Source organism: Lathamus discolor, chromosome 2 (genome assembly GCF_037157495.1).
Source record: "Lathamus discolor isolate bLatDis1 chromosome 2, bLatDis1.hap1, whole genome shotgun sequence".
NCBI lineage: Eukaryota > Metazoa > Chordata > Aves > Psittaciformes > Psittacidae > Lathamus > Lathamus discolor.
Genome location: NC_088885.1, coordinates 47,810,044 through 47,832,938, shown reverse-complemented (window position 1 = coordinate 47,832,938; position 22,895 = coordinate 47,810,044). Strand labels below are relative to the sequence as shown.

At 39.3% G+C, this 22,895-nt stretch overlaps 1 protein-coding gene across 5 annotated transcripts in view; it reads left to right on the top strand.

The window, feature by feature from the left end:
• Positions 1-11,334: 11,334 nt before the first annotated feature.
• The window catches only part of PFKP (phosphofructokinase, platelet), a 50,028-nt gene continuing 38,467 nt past the window's right edge, over positions 11,335-22,895 (top strand). For 2 of the 5 annotated variants that reach the window (XM_065666752.1, XM_065666753.1), the window contains exons 1-3: positions 11,370-11,469; positions 11,598-11,802; positions 20,425-20,498. In XM_065666752.1, the coding sequence (XP_065522824.1) occupies positions 11,718-11,802; positions 20,425-20,498 (159 nt within the window). In that variant the 5' untranslated portion in view covers positions 11,370-11,469; positions 11,598-11,717. Of the gene's footprint in view, positions 11,803-20,424; positions 20,499-22,895 lie in introns of all 5 variants that reach the window. The other 3 variants (XM_065666756.1, XM_065666754.1, XM_065666757.1) reach the window with 3 other exon arrangements.

Below are 22,895 nucleotides of genomic sequence, written 5' to 3'. Positions count from 1 at the left end.
AAAAGGAAAAAGAAGCCCAGTATCCCTAAATTAGCACTGGTAACAACAGCGTTACTATTTACACACATCTCAAAGTAACAGTAATTGTGGGAACAAAGATTACTATCAGTCTATTTTAACAGTTATGCATGTTAATGAAATACTAAATTACTAGAAGATAAAGTACAGAAAATAATTTTGTATTGTGGCATTTGTATAAGTGGCCTATCCAACCATGTCTACCTCAAACTTCTATGAGTTTATTAAACTGAACTTTCATCATGAGTGGCACAGAGAAAAAGGAAATAAGAAACATTTTATAACTTTCAGATAATTGTTATCTCACGCAAATGAAGTTTAACTTGGAAGCCATAACCCACACCAGTGCAGAGCCTGCACTATGAACATGACCATGTGAACTGCAACAGTCTGTAAAACTGAATTAGCTCCATTATAAAGGAACAGAGTACAAATTTCCCCCCATAACATGATCCCTGTGCTGGACATGTGCTCAGCTGTTTCACCTTCCAATGCCCACATTATAACTTTCCTGTTAAGGACATTTATTACACTTTGTCCAAGTGTTTGCTGACTGACAGTTGCTTGAGGTTATATGAGGGACTGCTGCTCCAGACCAGCTGACTGCTGTCAGACCTACTCTACAAGTTACCTTGTTTCATTTTCACTACTGCCCTGACTCCCTAGCAACATCCTACAACTTGATGACATCATCTACAGCAGCACAGACTGTGGCATCTGATCCAGGTGCATGGCTTTGTGGAAAATTCTGGTCCTAACAATTAAAAAGAAAATGACTGCAATTCCAGTGAGTTTTGGCTTCTCCATGCTTCTAATGATTCTTAGCATCACAGAATCATAGAATGGTTAAGGTCAGAAAGGACTTTAAGTTCATCTAGTTCCAACCCCCCTGCCATGGGCAGGGACACCTACCCCTAGACCATGCCACCCAAGGCTCTGTCCAGCCTGGCCTTGAACACTGCCAGGGATGGAGCATTCACCACTTCTGTGGGCAACCTGTTTCAGTGCCTCACCACCCTCACAGTAAAGAACTTCTTCCTTATATCTAACCTGAACTTTCCCTGTTTAAGTGCACATTCAGGTTCCTAAGATGATCTCAAACTTGATCCTCTACTACGGTGGGCCTAAGGTCTTCATTCTCGCAGTCCCTGCATCTGCCTTCCAAGACTTGAGTGGTGTGGCTTAGAGCCCTTGCCAGTGAAGACTGAGGCAAAGAAGGCATTGAGAACCTTTTTCTTTACCCTAGACATCTAGGTACTCCATGGGTTTGACTGTCTTCAAACCATGAAGCGCTCCATGTTTGCTCATTAATCAAAATCTTGCATTGACTCATGCTACTCACCATGCTGGCTGCACAGCAAGAGTTTCCTCTCAGGATCTCAAGATTTTAAAACTACACTGATTCATTCTTAAAACAAAAATATTTTCAGAGCAGCTGCAACTCAGCTGACAGTCTAACCATGCATATAACCTTCAGATGTTTTCATCTTGTAACTGTCACTCTTCTCTTCCATGCAAGACGCTATAACATATCCAAAAGTAGAGCCACATACTACACTGGGACACCGGGGAAAGGGTCAGTCACATGGACCTTCCAGCTCCCTGTGAAAAAAAGTTGAAGACAGCTGTACCATAACACTCATGAAAGCAGTGTTGTGAGACATTAATTTTAAAGACAAGATATTGTGTGAGGCATTGTCTCAGCAGCAAATAGTGGCATTCAATATACAAGGAACACTGCCTTCCTGGAAGAGAATGATAAGCTTAAGATAATTGACTGTAAACATTAAATATGCTCCATCTATGTCTGATCAAAATAATCACCATTCGATTTATTCACAGTATACTGACTATTTTCACATAATGATTCTAATTGTGTTATGCAAATATATCATAAAAGGACTTATAAGGCCACTTCTATAAAGAATCAAAGAAATGAATTTTTGTTTATCAGAATTCCAAGGAATTCCAAGGAATTGCAATGCAAATACAGTTTTGGTTTTGTCTTTTTTTTTTTTTTTTTTTTTTTTGCTAAGGCATGTGAGATACATGCTATTTCTGGTGTCACAGTTGGCAAAAAATGTGCACAAATGCATTCTTACAAGAAATCAGTATTAAATACACCTCTGCTATTAAAATTTCACAGACAAGGAGAAATGAGAAGACATTATTAAATCCCTTAACAGGAAGAAACCAGACAGCATTTCATAAAGCACCCAGACTGCCTTCTTGCAAAAGAAAATGACTCTGCTACTTATTAAAGGCCATTTTTCCTTATTCCACAAATGGAAATATTACATATTTTTCATCACCACTTATGACCTCAAATCAGAGTCATAAAAAATATTTAGAAGCAAGAATACAAAATGTGTACCTGTCAACTACTACACTGAAACTATCAATGGGAGTGAAAAAAACTCCTGACATTCTTCTTAACTTCAGCATTAAGACAAAGAAAGAGGTGGGAAAGAAGTTACAAGCAGTAAAAGCAAGGAGGAGCAAAGTAAAATAGATTGTAGGAAAATAAAGGAAAGAAAGAAAAGGAAGGCTGGAGTGGGAAGAAAGTGAAAGAGCAAGTGCATGCTAGGAAAGAACAAGTATTGACTGACAGGGAAACTGTAAATAAAAGTAAATATATCCACCTAAAGAAACAATCTTTGTTGTTATGTATTATTCATGATACTAGAATAGAATATAATAGGGCAGAATAGAATAGAATAGAATAGAATATGGTTGGAAAGGACCTTAAGATCATCTAGTTCCAACCCTCCCGCCATGGGCAGGGACACCTCACACTAAACCATACCATACAGGGCTTTATCCAACCTGGCCTTGAACAGTGCCAGGGATGGAGCATTCACAACCTCCCTGGGCAACCCATTCCAGAGCCTCACCACCCTTACAATAAAAAAATTCTTCCTTATATCCAATCTAAACTTCCCCTGTTTAAGTTTGAACCCATTACCCCTTGTCCTGTCACTACAATCCCTAATGAAGAGTCCCTCCTCAGCGTCCTTATAGGCCCCCTTCAGGTACTGGAAGGCTGCTATGAGGTTTCCACGCAGCCTTCTCTTCTCCAGGTTGAACAGCCCCAACTTTCTCAGCCTGTCTTCATACGGGAGGTGCTCCAGTCCCCTGATCATCCTCATGGCCCTCCTCTGGACTTGTTCCAACAGTTCCGTGTCCTTTTTATGTTGAGGACCAGAACTGTACACAATACTCCAAGTGAGGTCTCACAAGAGCAGAGTAGAGAGGCAGGATCACCTCCTTTGACGTGCTGGTCACGCTCCTTTTGATGCAGCCCAGGATACGGTTGGCTTTCTGGGCTGCGAGCGCAAAATGAAGCTGGCTTATGTTCCTTTTCTCATCGACCAGCACCCCCAAGTCCTCTGCAGGGCTGCTCTGAATCTCTTCTCTGCCCAACCTGTAGCTGTACCTGGGATTGCTCCGACCCACATGTAGGACCTTGCACTTGTCATGGTTAAACTTCATGAGGTTGGCATCAGCCCACCTCACAAGCGTGTCATGGTCCCTCCGGATGGCATTCCTTCCCTCCAGCATATCAACCAAACCACACAGCTTGGTGTCATCAGCAAACTTGCTGAGGGCGCACTCAATCCCACTGTCCATGTCAGAGACAAAAATGTTAAACAAGACCGGTCCCAACACCGATCCCTGAGGGACACCACTTGTTACTGGTCTCCAGTAACTGAGCTATTGACCACAACTCTTTGCATGCGGCCATCCAGCCAGTTCTTTATCCACCGAGTGGTCCATCCATCAAATTGATGTCTCTCCAATTTAGAGACAAGGATGTCGTGTGGGACAGTGTCGAACACTTTGCACACAAAACAAAAAAAAAAGTCAAACAAAACCCAAACAAACAAGAAATCAAAGGTGAATTTTCACTTCACTTCTTGAAGTGAAAATTATTTGGACCAAATACCTAACTTTCTCTAAGTACCTCTAACCTCTCTGAGAAAATGCTGGCTGCTAACACACAAGCTCTAATGATGGCCCCACTACCTGCTTTACCGCCAAAATTTCTCTTTTAGTCTCCTCTCTCCTGCAGAAAGACAACTTTGTGACACTGTTCTCCCCAGATAGTTTGTGGGGGGAGACAAAAATGCCCTTTAGATTCTGGAATACATTTCATTTTCACCAGTTATGCTTCCCTCCCACCTCACAATCCCCCAAATTAATGTCTTCACTAGGTTCAGGCATTTCAAATACTGAATCATCTTTCAATCCAATAGTAAGGTACCATGCTGAGTAATAAGAGCATTTGAAGGACTAGGGTCATAGCAGCAATAAAAAGCACAGTCATATATCATTCCATCCGAGCAATCTATCACTAATGGCTGCCTGAAGTCTCCACAACCACCCAGGTTATTTTAAACACTGCTAGAACCTTCTTCCATTTGTAGGCAAGCCACAAAACTACAAAGAAAAATATGCATAACCTCTATTACAAAGAGAGAAATCTATCCTCAAAGGGAAAAGAATCCCAAGATAAATATATGTCAAATCCATTGTTTATCAGTGCTAATTAAAGCATATTATGCTTATGCAAAAACATACAGCAAGAAGGAAGTTCACTATTTACAGTGCAACAGAGACCAAATTCACTTGTTTAACTCTCTTGCATCATCAAACATGTAAAGACTGCAAATCATAAAATCACAGCTTCAATTATTTTAATTTTAGATAAACTAAAATTCCCCAGCATCATGGGACCTGCTGCATATAAAAATATTTGGGAGGACTGACTGCATTTTTAATTCATCATATCAGTAACTGTGTAACTATATTTATATTACCTTAATTATACTACCATGTTAAATTGGGATTATGAAATTCAAGTCTTTGTGAAAGGAAACAACCATTGTCATGTCTGTAGAACATCAGAGCTTAATTTAAAATGAAGCTACATTTATCAAACCAACTGAATTAGATTAGATTAGATCATTACTACTAGTACCACTTCTTGAAGTATAATTGAGGGTATATAATTTTAGGTAGAAAAACATTTCTGTGGTTTTTGGTTGTTTTCTTTTCCACATAAAAATGATCCCCAAGGTCATAAGAGAGGGGAAGAAGTTACTCTTTCCTTAAGTAAGCCTAAATTACACAAACCATGTAAATTCTTTATCTTCCCTAATTCTGTCAGATTTTTTTTTTTTTTTCACTTGCAGTTATTTCCATTAATTCTGCTGAGTGAAGAAATCAGAGACAGCTTCAGGCCAAACTGTCCATTTGGCCGCAATCCACCTAAGCACTCAGTTATGTGTCCTGCATTCATACCTTTCCGGAAACAAAAGACTAAGCATTATTCCAACCAAACTCTCCTGAGGAATTTAACAAATCTTCAGAGAACTCCTTATTGTCATCCACTCTTCAACAGAAGTGACTTCCATGTAAAATTACACAGTGCTCACCTTTTCTATAATATGGCCTAACAATTACAGCATATGACCAGAAAGTGATGCTCCTGAGATCAGTTTTGTTCAAGCACATTGAAGCCTTCCTCCACGATCTGCCCTATGAGTCAGGATAAGGACACTCCAATGCTCATACTGAAGTTGTTACAAGAATTCACTAATCCAGAAGTACTGTACAAAGGCTAGTATCATCTAATAATCACGTAGTTAGGACACTCATCTATAAGAAAGAAGTTCTGCATTCTAGACAATGTTCTAAGGTTATTAATATTTTTACATTAAGCATTAGAGCAGATAAACATAATTCACATCACATAAAGATGATAAGAAATCTCGGTATCTTAAGATCATTTGCACTACTTAAGAGAACGCTGCAGAAGTACAACATTCTGCTTATACCATGATTAGTCTAATACCCTTTTAATGCAGACTATGAATATGTACATTCACCCTACCCACTTCCCAAGCAGACATATACCTTTGTGGCTCATAGTACAGCAAGCTTACAAATTATCCTGTGGTGCCAAATGATGGCTCATTGTGGAAGTTTTCTAGGTGAGAAAGAAAGACTTAAATATGCTACTCCTGCAAATCAGAAGAGATAACTTAGTCAGTTGTATGACTCATTGATCATTTAATGAGCACAGTGTTTCCTCTGCATGAAGTGCCTTTTTCTGTTTCTGAGATTTTTTTAAACTCTGAGCAATTATGATACATGCATGACTAGCATGGCTCATTTTTTTCCAAACCTAGTGTATCTGACACAATATATATTTCACAATAACACAAATCCTGTTTGATCTGTGTATTTTTGGGTGGCACTCAGTTCAGTAATGAGTTTTCCTACCCAATAAAACAAGAAAAACATGCTCCTAAATTAAGAAGTGGTCTGCAGATTATGTTAATCCACAGAAAGATGTATTTTTAGGGGCTTATAACTTTTTTTTTTTTTTTTTCAAGAATCAAACTTTGAAAGTTAGGTAACCTAGAAATATATAACACAGTAATAATACCTGTTTGATGGTGGCACTGAACAATGGCACACAATGACCCTGCTGAACACAAGTTAGAAATTTTAATATGTGTCATTTAAGAAAGCACACATGAATTTATCAGGAAAGAAACAACTAACAAGCCTAAAGACCACACTGACCCTTTTTCCATATAGCTATTTTTCTATATAAGTATTTATAGAATGCTTTCCATAAAAACTTGGAGGTTTCAAAACTAGTATGAGCTGAACAATACTTATTGGGTTTGAAGTTACATTCTCACTCAAAATATATTAGCTAGGAATTAATTTGCTACTGTTTTATGAGGTATTACATTTAGATTCTGAGATGCAAACTGTGTGGAGGAAATAACTTCTGGAAAAATACTTCTCAATCATGGCTTTTTTTTTTTTTTTAACAAAGAACAGTTAAAATTAAGTAAACACAGGCATTACATTTGTGCTTTTCTTTTATAGAAGGCCTGATTCAAGAACTGTTAAAAATCTTGCCATTTGATTTTAGTGGGAAATTCCTCAATGCCTTGGATTTGTACCAAAACTCTCAATTGAAGTCAGGAAATTCAAAGCAACAGCCATTTGACATTCAAGAAAAAGTTGCAGCTGACGTTGAATACATGATTTTCTTTCATGATGAATACGGTGATACTTTACACTATCATCCCCCACTGGAAATAATAAAACATCCTTCAGGGTTGACAGTTTTTCCCTCTCCCACATCTTGTGCTAACGTGGGCAGTGTAAATGGCTTACACTTGTTACAGTACATTAATAAGTGTTTTTATCCCTGTGTAAAATGGGCATATTCACAGACCACTGATATGACTTTCTCTATTTTAAAAGCTGATACTGCAGTCGACCAGGACATCATCTGTCTTTACAGAGAAAATTATTTCAATGCATTTTAGATTACTACTGTGAAGTAGCATTAGCATTTTCACCACCTTTTCCATAATGTCTATGTTGGTCAGTTTTAAGTAAATTTCTTTGTAAGGCTATGTTAATTGATGTTCTCTCTCTAAAAATAAATCAGGACAAACCAGAGACAAAACCAGGAAAAATACATTACAAATTCTTATTTGAATATTTATTAAAAGACTTTGCTATTCTTCTCACAACTGAGTTATATTTCCATTGCTTTCATCTCCTTTCCTTTCTCAAACAACCCCAATAGCAAGTTGTTTGAATCTCTTGAAGACTTCCCTATACCTTTTGTACCACAATAGTTCTAGATTTCCTATCATTTACACCTTAAATTTCTAAAATAAAGAAAGCCTTGTGTACATTAGTGTAACTAGGACTGTCATTATGCAAGAGAGAAATAAAAACCAAAACAAAACCAACCAACAAAACAACACTGAATCCAGCCCTTGTACTACAAAATTTATACTGTTAGAATGACACAACTGAAGCGTGAAAACAAATAGGAAAGAGACTAAGTAGTAGAAGAGTTTATATGCAGCATGTAGGGCCATGGAATCTTGTAGTATTAATGGAAGAGAGCAGACAGTTCTCTTCAAGAAATCAGTCACCATCTGTCTAGAAATGATATCTCGATGACTTCTTTCCTTCTTTTCATGCTAATCTGTGCATTCCATGACTAGCTTGTTTCATTTTAAAATGCTGGGATTTCTATAAATCCTTCCATCTCATTCTCTGTTCTCTGTTTTTTAATAATATTAAGAAGTCGAACATGAAAAAATTAATTGTCTTTATGATTCATAAGTCTCATGAAAAAACAACAGCTGGGCAGAAGAGACAGCTCCTACAAGTGCCTCAGACAAACCTGAAGTGTGGGCTCACATACCACTAGACGCCAGGGAATCCACATATGAAAGAAAGGTCTAGCTGCAGAAAATAAGTTTCATTTGGCTGGAAATCCATTCATTCAACTCTGTTACTCATGCAGTAACTTCATTTTTTCTGAACATGACTTGTTCTTCCTAAATTAACTTAATTTCAATGGAAGATGCTGTGCTAAATGAAGTACTGGATGCATCTGTGGTACTACATCTAGGATATGAACTGTTCTTTAGTTCAAAGGCAGCATGTGTAATGGTGTTGGCACAGAAAGTTGAGGTGAGTAGCAATCCAAAGTATATTTAAAGGATCAATCAGGATTTCTTAGGTAGTGATAAGATTTAAAGATGAACAGATAGAGTAGATCTAGCTGGCAGGGAACAAATGGGCAGGCGGAAAAGGACGCAGCAAAGCATCTGCAATAGTCAGTATCAGGGAACAGTCAAAACCCACCTGTCCTCTCCCTATCCAATGTAAACTGATTCTATTTAGTATTACAGTAAGAGGACAATTAAAGCACCTAATGTAGTGTGCAAATTACCCACTGAGGTTTTATTTGGATATTTATTATCAGTTTGCATATCTCAAAAGAGCCTATTCTCTTAGTGTCAGTATGATTTATACAGGTGTACCTAGCTGCATTGCAACCATATCCCACAAGGTTAAATAAGACTGTTTACCCCAACAATCTTCAGTACTCAAGCCAAGCAGTCACTCCTTTTAAGTTTATAGGCGATTGTATTGCTGGAAGAGATTTAAATATATCAAGACAGCCTCAGGAACAAACAGTTCCACATCCCTTTCTCTCCTCCCACCTCTACTTTAATAACTTGACACAGACAAAATAGAATTCTTTCCTGGCAGATCATTGTTGAAGAACAATGTAGTAGCTGCATAAAATATGAAAACAGTGAAATCATACGCAGCTTCCTAGTTACACAAGGGTGGGAAAAAAACCCGTCACTCATAAGTTCATAATGCCCCATAAGGCAATTTGAGGAAAAAAACTCTTTCAGAAAATAATAGCTCCTTAGCATCAAGGTTGTATTTGAAAGTGAGAGGGACAGGTCTACCTACAGACAAAGTATGAATGTTGTAGCTGCAGTGAATAAAACAAGGTAAGCCAATTCTAAAAAAAGTATAAAGTATCTGCACCCAACCAACCAGAACCAATACAAAGCTTCCTCAAAGACCTGCTCAAATGACAAACTATCATTGGTCCATGATCTTAAAGTATTCACAATATTTTACACTAACTAAAGACCTTCCTACTGATTTTACAGGCTTTGGATCAAGTCACAAATCACTCAAAGACCTTAATTTATCTTTCGCAGAGCTGCTCTCTGACAAACTAATGTGATTCTAATTCAAACCAGAACTCTTTAAGGAGAGTATGCTGTTATTGCGGTTTACATATTTCTATAATACAAGTTCACCTTTATTATAATCTATGACTCAAAACTTTCTTTAGATTCAGGAATGAATACAGTAAATTCCCCTGTAGAATCACTATTGTTCATGGTATGGAAAGTATTTGGCAACATCTCTTTTCTGTCATCAAATCTTACACTCATTTTAGCCTCTGAGTAGATTTGCAAATGTGAGCTGCCCACATACTAGGTATAGATACCTATTTGCTGGTATGGTTTCTTCAAACATTTATCTGTGAGTAGCTTCAACTGAACTACTCAACTGACTGTACTTCTGCATGTGACTGTGTGAAAGTTGACAGGATGACTATGTATATTTTTACAATGTGAGCTAAGTCTAAGATGTGATGAAGATGTTGAGTAACAACAGTAATTATTACAGCAATTAAAATATAAAACGTGAATCAGCATTTTGCTGCTGTTCCTGACTCTCTCCCCGACTTGCTTTATAATTTTGGGCAAGTAACTTAGCTCCTGATTCTGCAAATACTTTTACCTATGCTAAGTGCCACAAAGCATATGGGATAATACAGCTTTACTTGCTTATATTAAGAAAATCAGGGTCTTAAGCTGTTTCTGCGATGACATACATTGCTATGATCAACAGAATTATTCCATTGTACTCCAACATGGTATTACACTACAGAGAGTTTAAGAGCACGTTTCTCTACCAGTACTAAGCACTCTCCAAGAAAAAGAATTAGTGTACAACAGAACGAAAAGGAAGGCAGAAAGACTGTGATTCCTATCTAGAGTAATCTCTCCCAACTGCTTTGTATCTGTTGCTCCCTCAGACTCAACCTTTGTCTCCGAGCTGTAAATACTCACAGGAGGTAACTTTTTTTCCTACCGGCACCTGAACGTCTGCTACAGTTTCAAGGATGAGGGGAGCAAAAAGGGAATGAACACAGCTCTAGGCCTTTGGGTTTCCCTGCCTGACAAAGCCATAGTGGAGCAGACTCGATGACACAAACCCTGCCAGGCGAAGGCAGAAGTAACTCCTTTTGCTTATGGTACATTCACTGTGTTCTTCGCTCCCTGCAGAGCAACAGCTGACACGGCAGGGCAGGCCAAGCCCCCACGGAGCAGTCGGGCGGCCGCAGCCGACACACCAGAAGCAATTTTCCTCCCGAGCCCCAAGCAATGCCAGGCACCCCCACCCGCCCGCCTGCGGCAAGGCTCGCAAGGGACAGCCGGGCTGCGCCGGGTCGGGCGTCCCCGGCCGGCGCAGGGCAGACGTAGCCTCACCCCTGCGGGGTCCTCGCGGCGGCCCCAACAGAGCTCTGTGCGCCGCAGAGCTCCCGCAGAACAGGCAGCCCACACGCTCGACAGAGACACGCAGTGCTCCCCAGCCGCTACGACGGAGGGGATGTACTAACTCCAGCTCACGGCACTCCCTACCCCCACCGCTACCGCCAGCCCAGGCGCCAGCCATCTTCCCGCATCGCCCCCGCCTCGGGCGCCGCCGGAGGAGGAGAGCCGCAGGGACCCCCGCCCCCCCCCGCAGCCCCGCCTTCTACCGCTCCGCCAGCGTCGCGCTACCCCCCCCCCACCTGCCAGCACCCTCAGGCCGTAACTGCACGGCCCCGCCCGCCGCAAAGGCCGCGGCTCGGCGCGGCAGCTCGCCTTCCCATTGGCGGCCTGGCCCGCCCGTCAGCCGCCGCTCCCCGAAGGGGTGTCGGAGGGCGGCGTCGGGCTGGGCTGTCAGCGGGAGCGGGGAGAGGAAGCGGCGGCGGGCACGGCGGGGAGGAGGCGGCTGGCTGGCTGCGATGTGAGGGCTGCGTCTCTCACTATCTTCTCTCCCTATCCCGGTCTATTTCTCACTGCCGCCCTCTCTCCTCATATACCTGTCTGCAAACACGCACCTACACCGTTTTTTCTCGGCTTCTCTTCCTGCAGAGGTTAGGTACTCGACCCGGCGGAGTGCGCACGCCGGGTTAGCAGGGCAGACCCCTTCGGCTAGGGGCTCCCTCAGCGACCGCGCTCCGTCCCGCCCGCCGGTGCCGCCACCGCAGCGCCATGGACCACCAACCGAAGTTCTTCGAGAACCTCTCGGGCACCGGGAAAGCCATAGGGGTGCTGACCAGCGGCGGTGATGCCCAAGGTAGCTGCTCACGCCGTTCGCGGGGGGAAGACGAGGGGAGGGAGCCGCGGAAGGAGAGGCAGAGGATAGGGGGAGGGGGAAGAAACCATGGACACTGTGGGGAATGGGGGCAGCGGAAAGGCACGGTGAGGAGCCCCTCGGGGATGGTGAGAGGGAGGCTGGGGAAGGAGCCGCTGGTGGTAGCAGCGCCTGAGACAAGGGAGTAGGAAACATGGGCTGCTTTGGCGTGGCTGCGGCGGGAAGCCACGCCGGTAGGAGCACGTGGGGGTGGTGGATGGAGAGGGCGTCTGGGAGTGGGACACACGAGATTGCCGTGATCGTTGGGTTCCTCTCGCCGTGCTGGCCTTCCAGCTCTCTCTTACTGAGAGCATTTAAGAGATAAATTACTTTTATGCGGCCTGGGCGCCTGAGCTGCATCCTTCCTCTCTCACACGTTTCCTCTGCGCCTGCCTTGTAGGGGAGAAGGTAGAAGCCGTCCGATAACTTTTACAACCAAAATGTCTTCACTCCTCGTGAGATGGAGGGGAGAGGAGGGAGAGAGGGCGGCTGATGCGAGCGGGAGGAGGCCGTGCTGCCCTGCACGGCGGTGGGAGGCTGGCTGCACTGCTGGGGCCGTGCCAGCCTGAGCCTCATCTGCTTTTCACTTCATGTTGGCAACACAACACTTACGTTCTTAACAGTGATTTAGAACGCTCAGATGGTAGTGTATCCTCTACCCCCGTAGCAGTCTGTTGGAAACGTGCTTCACCTCCTTAAGTCTCGTTACGTATAGAGGCAGTGCTTGGTACAGGACAGGACGCACAAAAGACCTATGGATGTTAAAGAGGGAAAGGAAAGAGGCTTGATCCCGGTATAGTTAGTCATAAAGTCGTTTTCTTACACTTTCTTTTCCCCCTTTCTACCAGAAAATAGCTTGAAGTTTCAGTTAATTAAGATTTCAAATATGCAGTACTTCATGCTATTTGAGAGGACTTTTGCTCTGCTTTTGCCAGGAGAGTTGCTTAGTGATGATTGCTTTTAGCTCGTTTCCTTAAATGACGATTTTTTTTCTTTTTAGTTATTATTTTTTGCCGAGAGTGTCTCGAAAGTACTTTCACTTAAAGAAGAAACGGCACTCTTAGTCGCCTTTGTGAACAGAATGGGGGCATGAGGAAGCCTCTGTTTCCTTTTTTTGTCTGGGCTCGGTAGTTAATGACCAGTTTTCCCAGCTTTCTACTCAGGGACGTGCAGGGACCAGCCCGCATCCGCGGCTGGGGCGTTCTGCCCGCTTTCCCGGGCGCAGGCAGGTTCCTCTCCTCCCCTCGCTTCCCAGCGCGTCCATGCGGGTGGTGTAAGCCTGTATGGACCAGTGTCTCCGAGCTCCCTCCCCACCGCCGGTGTGTACGTGATCCACCGCGAGTCGCTGCAGATTCCGCCTCCTTGCGTCATCTGGGCTGGGAGAAGCATCCTCCCTCCCCCTGACCGCTGGAATAACGGGGAGCCCCGGGGTTTACCTGAGATTATCTGAAACTAATCGAGGGTGGAAAGGATTTAGTAGCAAACAGAGAGGAAAACGCTACATTTCCGGAGAAAAAGCAAATTGATGCCTCTAAATGGCTTCTCTTTTGCCCCTAAGTGGGTTTACACTTGTTTGAGTTTTATCCACAGTGCCATCAGTTCCACTGCTGAACGATTCTAGGAGGGACCATGAATCAAGTCATCTCTGATTCAATGGTCTGGTCCCCAAATCGCCATTTTAATTTTAAAGTGAGACGGAGCTTTGCCTGAAGCAGCAGTAGCATGTTCAGCAAGAGGCTGAACCCTGCAACTTACTTCCGCGTGGCTGGAGATTATATAATGCAGCAGCAGATGTATCTCTTTTTATAAAGTATTAATCTGCACTACATGAATTAAAGCATTTAAAGCACTTGCAGAATCCATGGGTGACACCTAGATTTTATCTTCTGGCAGATGCTGCTGGAGCACATTTATGTGGAGGCATAAAAAGTAACAGCTTGTGAAAGTTGTTCTGAGGAGTGAGGTTGTCACAAAGACCAAAGTAAACTGGATGCCTTCCACGTTGTTTTGCAGGCAGTGGTGTTGTCCTGACTTAGAAGAACAAGGAGAAAAAAAAAAAGCCAAAACAACAAAACCTGGATAGTTTCAACTGAATCATGCAGCACAATTGCAGTTCATAACCCTTATGATCTTGGTAACAGTGTAGATGTGTAAAATGCACATTAATTCTGTTTGCATTCTAGGTTAGGAGTTAAACAAGGGACAGGGTGAGTCATACCCTGTCAAGGTCATTTGCCTTCCGAAGGGCAAATGTTCAAGAGGAGTTCTGAAGTATAAGTAGAAGGGCATATGTTGCTATTATTGTAGAGCTGTTCAAGCAAATTGTAGGTGAGGCAAAACTACTAATACTGAAGTAGGCAAAAAAAGTATTAATACTAAAAAAAAGTTCCACTCTCCTGTGTTTTTTTGGAGGGGGTGGGTGTGGTGGTTTTTTGGGGTTTTTTTTGTTTGTTTGTTTTGTTTTTGTTGGGGTTGTTTTAGCTAGACACTAGAAATTCTCAGAATATCTGTAATGCAAACTAAGCTCACAGGAAATTGAGTGTAAAGAACACTTATTAGTGTTTCAGTAAACACATGATTTTCACATGAGCAGGTGCCTTGATTTAGATTTGGCTGGAAATCTCAACTCAGAAAAATATTCTTGAATCTATTTTGAAATAAAGGTGCTACCTTTGCTGTTACTGTACTTATTAATAATTTAGAAGTAGCATTATGTAAATTACACAGGTCTTCCTATTTATAGGACATGTTATGTTTTAAATTATTTCTGGCATCTGTGGTATTTCCTTGAAAGGGTTTTTTGTTTTTCCTTTTCACTACCTGTGTAATATTAAAGGCTGTAGAATGTCTTTGTGTTATACTGGAGCTATTATGGTTTAGTCACTGTATTTTAAACAGGTATATTCTTTTGTTTGGTGAAATTAAAGAATTTATCACTGACTTATTTAACTGGAAAAAAAGATTTGCATTTTGTACACTTAACATATATAAATACTAAACTTGTCATTCCAACACTTCAGCTAGCCAGCTCTTAAACTGTGAGCTAAACCAAGTAATTTTCACCATAATCACAGTACCTTGAGAGGCAAAAGAAGCTGACAATTGATTCTCAAGATTTATGGGTTCAGTTTCTGAGCTATTTCTAAATTGTAGTGGTTGCAGCTCAGAAAGGTGGAGTAATAAGTGGGTTTTAAGTCATGCTTCTGCTTTCAGTGTGTGGGACTGGCCATAGTCTGCTTCTGGTCATGAAGTACACTGGGTGTATTTTGTGCAGGTTACCAGTGCCTGCCACAGACAATTTTTTGCTGCCGTAGGTCACTTTTATTTTCATTTCACCTCTGATCAGACTGCTTGTTCTAGGAACGTGATAGGTATGGCTCAGCAGCGGGAGCAGTGTCATTTGAAAACTGCTGCCAGCAGGTGATTGTGCTATTGAGGAATGATGTACTTGTGGCTACTTTGAGCTGCTGCCCAATTTACTGTCTTTGAATGTGACCATGTTACTTTTGAGATAAACTCAAAGATTTAGTGTTCTGGAAGACCGCATAAAGGAACTATGGATTGTGTGGTAATGGTCTGGGATACCATAGACCATGACGGTTGAAGTGAAGGTTTACATATCTCTTAAGTTTGAAGTATTACAGGTTTCCCAACATTTCAAGGCATGTTTAATGTAGTAGTGTAGATGTACTACTCTTGTCCTGAAAATTTACATTGGACGAAGAAATCTTGCTATTGAACAGATAATAGAACTCCACTCCTGGAGCAAGTGTTGAGCTGAGAAACAGCTAAAAAAGAAGCCTATAGTCTCTTGTATACCATGTTTTAGAATACCACAGACTATGACTGTGGAAACAAAGAGCTATGTATATTTCTGTTGAAGCATTACAGAATTCTGAGGAACATGACAAGTCATTTAATATAGTAGTGGAGGTGTACTGATCTTGTCTTGATAGTAAATGATGGAAAAAGAAATTTGCCAATGGACAAAGAAATTGGACAAAAAAATAAATGGACAAGAAAAATACCCCCATTCCTTTTATGCCATTCAAATTACAGAGTTTATTTAACTTACGTAATTTGAAGATAGCGTCAATGAGTTCTGAATTCTAAAGGCACTTTTTCCAGATAAGAGTGTGTGTTTGTATAGACATCTATATAAAATACATATACATATGTCTTCATATATATAGTAGTATAATTTGTATGTAGAATTGAGGAATGTAGATGTTAATGGATAAGTGTAACTATTTTAATGAATTTAATATTTTGGAAGAAGTGCTTCTATAGTTAGTGAATTCTATGGTTGAAACGAATATCAAGATTTATTTATATCTTGAAGGAGGAGATATAGATGTAGCTATGTATGTAGATATGTAATTCTGTTGCGTATATTCAGCAGAATGCTCTGATCTTGTACAGTTACTGCTTAGAAAAATTATATTTTCTTCAGATATCTAAAATCGTTGTTATATGCAATAAAATGTTAGGTAATCAAAAGCAAATTAAACCCAAATTGAAACAAACCCCAAATTGCTTTCTTAATTATTTGTTCTTGTGTTTGACTGCTTCTTCTTATCTTTCCTTTTGATGAGTGTAGGCTCATACAAAATCACTGATACATCTATCCATTTGCATACTTGAATGAAGTCTTTCTAGTTATTAATGTTTAGACATTTTCCTTAGTATGTGTGTTTTGCTAAATAGTCTTTTGAGTCTGGGTCTTTATTCCAGATAGCACTTAAACATACCTACTAAGTCATTAGCATGCATTAAAGCCAATGTTTATCTTTAAAACTGGTGGTACTTAAGTGTTTCTTGATGCTTGTCCAAGGTGCATAGTTTTGATTTTTCTTTTATATGGTTAGTATTACAGTTATGTAAAGGCCTGTCTAGCTGACTAAAGTGAGGCAAACTTGGCTTCAGCACAAAATAGTGTAGCATGTCCTCTGTTGTGGTGGAGTGTATGTATGTGGAACAGGATGTAGGTGCGGGAGAGCAATACTTTTTGGGGAAGGGAGTGCCTTTAATTCAGATTTCTGCAGTATTGTTTATAGCCCTGCTGCTAAATTATTGCTTTCAAAGGCAATTGAGTAGACAATACTGAGGACAGTAAATCAATTCTTTAATTCAGATATTGTATAAAGCCGTGTTGGTAGTTGCAGTTTAGTTAATCTTTGCTTAGTACAAAAGAGCAAGTAAATATTTTTTGCTGTCAAAGGCTTTAATGCAAAAGCAAGTGGTAATTCTGGAAGATCTTAAGTAATTCTTACATTAGTAAAAAAATACTGGTTTTACTCGTGGGTTTCTTTTGAAGCTGCTATTCTAATCCTATGTTTATCAGGCTATATTTATTATTCAGGACTAAATCCATGGTTAACTCAGTAAATCTCTTTTTCAGTTATAAGCATATAATTACAATAGTATTGGTGAATTACCATAATAACTATGAAATGTAAGACTCCACAAATAATCAAATACAACAATATTTTGTTAGACAAGTTCTATGGAGACTTCATGAAATTTTCTGTATTAGCATACTTGAATCACTGCAAGCAGTGTATTCAAATTTAGGTAGCCAACATATAGAAATCTAAAACTTCAGTGCTCTGTGTTTTGTAAATATCAAATGATAACATTCTTCAGTCCTCAGCCATTCTGAAATGTAAGCCACTTCTTTAGGAACTTGCCAATAGACACCCAAGTAATTTTTCTGTATAAAGAAGTAAAATATACATTGACAAATAATAATAAAATGTGTGTTGCATAAACTGATAAAGTTACACTGGTGCTACTGAGAATATGCACTCTAATGTGTGCTTCTTTTGTTTCCTGAACTTTTGCCCTTTTTTGCAGCAGGTAAATTATGAATTTTACCAATTCTTCATGTAAGATACATGGGAACTGAAAAGTATTCACTAAGAAAATGTGTCTGTATTATGAATATATTCATATGGAAAAAATTAATGGATTTGTCATTTTGAGAAATAAATGCTTTAATTTCCTGTGTTTGGAAGAAGTATGAATGTTGAGCAAAATCGGCCATTGCAGGCTAATTTATGCATAACAAAGGTAAGAGAGATCTGGAGAATTTGTTATGAGAGCAGAATAACTACCTTTCTTTAACTGAGAGTTGCATGCTAAAGATAAAAATGTAGGGTACGTGGCCAATAAAGTGGAAATGTGAGCAAGAACAAATAAAAGACAAGTACATATGTTGGTAGGCATGGATATTTAGTGTCTTCCTGGGTTTTTAAGTACTTATTTTTGCTGACAAAGCTATTCTGCTTTAATCTGTTTGGATCATAGATACTTTTTCTTTATTCTGATTAGATACTTGGAGTACAGAGACTACTGCTGAATGAGACACTGGAGTTGTTATAACTGAACATATGTTAGATACCTGGAACAGTCTTGATGTTTATTCTCAGATGCCAGATAGGAGAGCTGACAAAGTTAAACTTCAATAGCAGAAGGCTTTTAAAAGGGCAGTTCTTAATAGTGCTTTTTCCTTTCAGAAGATGTTCATTTATGAACAGCTAAATGTTCATTAGCTGCTTTTTGAGAATTCTGCAGCCAAATAGGTAATACAAAATGTTTTTCTTATCTGTAAAAAAACCTCCTTCCACAAATGACAATGCCCCCCCCCCAAAACAAACAAAAAACCAAAACAACCCCAAAACAAAATAAAAATCCAAGCAAAATAAAAATCAAGCAATCCAAGCAAAACCCAAGCAATAAACTACCAAAACACCTTCCTACCAACCCCACCACTAAAAAAAAAACAAACCAACAAACCTATTGCACATGTTGTGCATTAATAGAAGCAAGCTATGGCCTTTGTTGATGGGAGTAGCTTGTGCTTATGTCTTGTGTTTGAGGAAAATGGCAGTACAGTGAAGAATTGTCAGTTTTATAAAGTTAAAGGACTTTGCAGGGAGCATCGTGTGAGAGATGAGGGTGTTCCTTTTGTTACAAAAACTGTTTCGCTGAGGAGATAAATTCAGTCTGTGTAATAGGTTTGTTTTGATCTGGGACTCAGCATGCTAACTTTCTTTTCAGTACAGCCTGTCAGATGAGATGAGATTTTCTGTTTTAACTTGGCATCATCTAGTTCATTGTCCAATGCTGTGCTTTTAGCTTGGCATTTGAAAACTTTCCAGCTCTGCCACAAGGCTGACTCTTTCTCAGAGAATTGTAGCTATTATTTGCTGATGTGAAAACACTGTTACTGGTGATTTTAATCTTAAGTGACATCTATACAAACAGCAAAGCGACTTTTGATTTTGGAGAATTTAATTTCATCTTTTGCATTGGGCAACTTCAGGGACTTTTTGTTATGTTCCTGAAATAATAAATGTTTGAGTAAACCTCAGTCCCATTCTTTATTCAGACAGATAAACTTTTATAGCTCAGAATTTTTTCCAATAATGGTAGATATTCTAGGAATAGATCTTTATGGCTTACTGTGCTGTGCGTTTATATATTGTAGTTACAGACTTATATCTGCAGATAGGTGAACACTTAACACCTGTGTTGAAGAGCAAAGCTGACCTACTACTTTACTATTAAGAGCAACAGATATGGAGAGTTGGTGCCTAATATATTGAATTGTCATGTTTCTGGCATCCCTTTTCAACTCATGTGCCAACGCTGTTTCTTTCTGTGTAGCTCAACTGCTGTTTCTGTCCTCATCCTTTGCATAATCTCTTGTGTCTGTTTAAGTGGTATGGAAGCAATTAGTTTATTACTTTTGAAAACTTCCTGAATAATGAGTAAGGTACTACAGTATTGGAAGGGATGGTTATAACACAGATTCATTTGACCTATGCAAAGGGGCCCAGTAGAACTTCCATTGTTGCTCAGAAGATTAAGCGTTCGAGCACTGGACTTAAATGGAAGATTTTACAGGAGTTTAATGTCAGATGTCTGTAAGCAGGGAATTCCCATTTGAGCTTGCACTTCTGGGAAGCAAAATGGCATTTAGGTACTTTCTGTCAAATAAGTCCATGCAGCATTTCTTGTTTTAGTAGTTTGCTGCTACTTCTGTCTTTATAAGTGGGCACCTGTCTGTCAGTTTTGTCTGTGCTCCCCACAAAATACTGTATATGCACCTGTGTTACTTTGTAAAGCCTAGAAAAAAGAACTTACAGTATAAATTCTCCTTTGAAGAAGATGAATTTTAACTCGTTGAACATTTTAAATTTTAGATAGAAAACCTATCATTATTGTGAAATAAATTTATTTTCTCTTTTTGGTTTGGTAGCTGTTACTTTTACAATGCTGTTCTACAATTGGCAGCAATTTAATGTCTGATTAACATACATACTGGCATTCACATAATTATTGTAACAAAGCAAATAGTTCTGCACTCTTCATGGTCTGATTGCACTGTCATTAAGCAAATTTCTGTTTTGATAGGTGCTGATAATTCTCTCTAGGAATGAATGCTTCAATTTTGTTTTAAAGACATTGAAAATTTACAGTATACAAAAAAACCCCACAACCCTCAAAAAACCCTGATAACCTGTAACAATGCGATTTTGCTTTTTTTTTTCTTCCTAGGTATGAATGCTGCTGTGCGCGCAGTAGTACGTATGGGGATCTATGTAAAAGCCAAAGTGTATTTTGTTTATGAGGTTAGTTTCTGTTTTATTCATTTGTTATTTGTCTAATGACTATACTCGAGTTTTTGTGGGAACCTCATGGAAAAGTGAATAGTATAAAATAAAAAATTTTGTACATGTCATTTAATCATATCCCTGTTTTATTTCATTTTTTTATCTTTGTAGAAAGTAATTTTCATGAGGTATATACTAAAACTATTTCATTTAAAAACAATTTTTTAAATAAATGGAATTCTGCATGTGCCATTAGAAGCTTGAAAATACCGAGAAAACCAGAGGTGGTTGTTACCCAGCAGTGAGCAATTTATGTGTGTACTTGTTAGATGTACTTTATAAATACCTTCTGAAATCCAGTTAAGCTTCTAATTCTTAACCCTCTGACTTTCCCCCAGTATATTTTCCCAGGGTATGTTAAGGATGTGCCATCATCCTTGTTTCACAAATTACACAACTTGATCAAAACCAAGAGTACTGTTGGGCTGGTGCCATCTTTCCTGTATTATAGTTAGAAAGTTGTAACTGAAAAAACTCCAAGCAAGAAACAAAAAAGACTACACCAAAAAAACTGCACCTGAATTTTGTGGTTGAAGCTTATCACTGTATGTGCATGAAGATTGTTAATTTCTGTAACAATTACTTGATATGAAGAAATGAGATGAGTTTAAATGCAAAAATAATGTATGAATGTATGTCTTACTGGAAGACTAAGTTATAGTTAGACTTCCACATGAGGGAAACTTTCAATTTTTATAAAATTTGCAGATTAAACAATACAGTAAATAAGGGAGCAGGAAGTCATTCTGTTCACAATGTAATTCCCGTACAATTCCTTAGAAGTTTGAGGTGATTACAAATCATAATAAATATTGGGCAAAACTTGGTAGGCAATATTCCTACCAAAATGCAATTTTAATGTTTACTATAAAAATACAGAGTACTGGAATTCACATAAATGCTAGGGAAGTACTTTGGGTTTAGTTTTGAGCATGCAAAATATACAATTCGCCTTTAAAAGAGAATTAATTTTCTTTCAGTGTCTGCTTATTCCTATAGTTCCTTTAGTAAAGAGATGGAAAGTAAATTCAAATGCAAATAAGCAGAGTGCTGTGCTCAAAAATTCTTTTGTACTACAGGGCTGCAGCAAGTAGCTCTGAATACTTAGTGTGTACTAATTATGTGGCCAATCTCTAGGGTTTCTTCAGTGTTCAGCTGTTTTGCAGTCTTGCTGAAATGGGTCAGATACTTTTGTTGAAAGGAGGGGTTTTTGGCTGTCTCCCAAGGCCAGGTTTGTTTGTTTGTTTTTTAAATGATGTTTAAGTTCAGAATTACAGTATTTGTAAGTTCATTTTACTGTATGTTTACTTTTGTCACCTTTTAAAAACTGTTTTCTATCACAGAGTGTACTCAGTGATAAATTCCCAGAGAAATCTAGGTATTTCTGCTTTCTGAACTTGAAGTGTTTAAGTTATCGTGTACCTTTGTTAAATGCTAGGGTTTGCCAATGTGAAGTCACAGGTACTTAGAATCATAGAATCATAGAACAATTAGGGTTGGAAAGGACCTTAAGATCATCTAGTTCCAACCCCCCTGCCATGGGCAGGGGCACCTCACACTAAACCATGTCACACAAGGCTCTGTCCTACCTGGCTTTGAACATCACCAGGGATGGAGCATTCACAACTTTCTTCTGCCTTACTTGAGAAGGAAAGTGGTTTGTAAAAATCAAGTCAGTGTTGGAGTTCTGAGCTTCCAGTATGTATTGTTATTCTTCATTATAACAGTGTAGTCTGGGAGAAAAATGCACATTTCACTGTAAATATGAGTGATAGCTCTAAAAGAGATCTTTGCCCCTAGATTAGTCCATTTAGTTTTGTTGCAGGAAGTACTGAATGCTAAGTTTTTTTCTCTCTGACTTTGTGTTAATTAAAGTATGAAGTCATTTTTCTTTCACAATGCACATAAGTACTTCAGAGAAACACTTGCAAGTTTTGAAATGAAATAACTTTAATTTCAGCACTTTGAGATGCAGGTGACAAATATAGAGGAAGGTAAAAATCTTAGGGTAAGACTTACCACTAATGATCCTTATTACAAGGTTTTGCATGATGTGTAAAGAAATATATTTTTGTATATACTTGAAGTTATTTTATTTAATACTTTCAGTAAGGTTCTTCTAAATTACAGTTTATGAAACGCAACTTCAGTGCATTAAGCAATAAGAATAGTATATTTTTAGCCTACATTATCAGTAGGCAGTTGAAGTAGACACATGTGTGATACTTGCACTGAAGCTGCTTTGAAAAAGTGAAAAATCCTGAAGTGGCAACATCTGAAAGGTGAATAATTTTGTATTTTTGGAGCCAAAAATGGAGTTAAAGGTCTCAGCCTTTTCAAGCCTACTTTGCTGTA